At 39.5% G+C, this 1,857-nt stretch overlaps 1 protein-coding gene across 1 annotated transcript; it reads right to left on the reverse strand.

Moving 5' to 3' along the window:
• Positions 1 to 361: 361 nt before the first annotated feature.
• LOC125560859 lies at positions 362 to 1,177 on the reverse strand (the record flags this gene model as incomplete). The annotated part of the gene is made up of 2 exons (XM_048723192.1): positions 362 to 842; positions 1,044 to 1,177. Coding segments are annotated over 2 exons (615 nt in total), but the record flags the coding sequence as incomplete, so codon positions are not given.
• Between the last annotated feature and the right edge of the window lie 680 nt (positions 1,178 to 1,857).

Below are 1,857 nucleotides of genomic sequence, written 5' to 3' on the forward strand. Positions count from 1 at the left end.
CACACTGTATTTTTTTGCTCCACCATTGTAATGGATAGTCTCTAGATTCAAAGAATGGCCTATCACTACAATAATAATGATAATGATAATGATAATGATAATGATAATGATAATGATAATGATAATGATAATGATAATGATAATGATAATGATAATGATAATGATAATGATAATGATAATGATAATGATAATGATAATGATAATGATAATGATAATGATAATGATAATGATAATAATAATAATAATAATAATAATAATAATAATAATAATAATAAGGTAAGGATTATCACTTTTCCTTCCAGGTAACCAAACAGAATGCATCCTCATCAAATCACTATCCACAGTCCTTCACAGTATGTTATCAGTTGTTCTTTAAGACCGCCCTGTGTATTTTTTTCAATGATGTGGTCAATTTGTAGAGGCCGGGAGAGTTTTTAATCTCTTTCACTTGGACTGGAACTAAGGCATCTAAGCTTTCTATCCAGCTGGCTTTATCGTAGTGAAAAGCGTACAGGCCTTTTTCCGCAGTGGCCTTGAACCACAGTAGCGAAGCCTTTCTACCGGGCATGAGGTTCTGAATTCTAGCTAGCAGAATGTTCGGATTTGCCAGAGTGCTGCCTTCTACTGTGAGAGCAACCCAGCTACCTTTATCAAGCCCTGCATTTCTGTCGGACGGCTGAGCTGATAGTGACTCGATTGTATTTTCTGCTAATTCTGAAGCAAGGCTGACAGCCAAACTCTTCTTTTCGCTGGAATTTCTACGGTCATAGGTGAGTTGAGCTTGCTTCCTTGTGTGTCTCAAGGCCGACGCCAAACTGTCTTTCATTGCGTCGGTGCACTGGCTGATAAAACAAAAGAAAGAAAGTCCTGGTTGTGAATTTTGCTTGCGGTGTGTAATTACTAATAGTTCTAAGTTATCATTACAGAATCGTTTTATTCGTGAAGAAAATGGCTGATAAACAAAGCATGGTGCCGTCCAGAGTCTTGTGGGGGAGTGAGTGATAATAGTCTGCAATTTCATCTACTTAGCATGGAATTCTCACCTGTCCCCATAACAATAAGTCACGAAGGAGCTTCTCAGAAGGTGCAAGTTGACACTCACTCCTGTTAGGTGGTAAAAGACAGACTTCATGTGGGTTGAGAATGCTGGACCACTAAAGGGTTTTCCTTTATCTGTCTAAAAACAAAAAGAAGTAAAGAATCACTCATCAATTCAATATCAATTCAAATGCAATGTTTTTTCCATGTAACCCCCCCCTCCCCCCCTCCCCCCAAATTAGGGGGTTATAAAATGACCCCACAAAGGGATAGTAGTTGTTTTAAATGCTTTCATAGTCACCCTATGTAGGATTGTTAGATGTTCAAAATATTAATTCACCACCAAAACTAACCCTTCCTAGGATTGTAATGAGAGTATAACCTTTCCTGGGATGAGTGATGATGTACAAAATGTCTTGTTGGGGTGAGACAATTGGTTGAGATAACTTTTCAAAGATGACTATTTCGCTGGATTACTTTAGAAAGATAATTTGCAACCTTATAAGAATTAGAGTTAGGGTTAGGGTTAGGGTTAGGGTTAGGGTTAGGGTTAGGGTTAGGGTTAGGGTTAGGGTTAGGGTTAGGGTTAGGGTTAGGGTTAGGGTTAGGGTTAGGGTTAGGGTTAGGGTTAGGGTTAGGGTTAGGGTTAGGGTTAGGGTTAGGGTTAGGGTTAGGGTTAGGGTTAGGGTTAGGGTTAGGGTTAGGGTTAGGGTTAGGGTTAGGGTTAGGGTTAGGGTTAGGGTTAGGGTTAGGGTTAGGGTTAGGGTTAGGGTTAGGGTTAGGGTTAGGGTTAGGGTTAGGGTTAGGGTTAGGGTTAGG

This window comes from Nematostella vectensis, unplaced genomic scaffold, assembly GCF_932526225.1.
Source record: "Nematostella vectensis unplaced genomic scaffold, jaNemVect1.1, whole genome shotgun sequence".
Lineage (NCBI taxonomy): Eukaryota > Metazoa > Cnidaria > Anthozoa > Actiniaria > Edwardsiidae > Nematostella > Nematostella vectensis.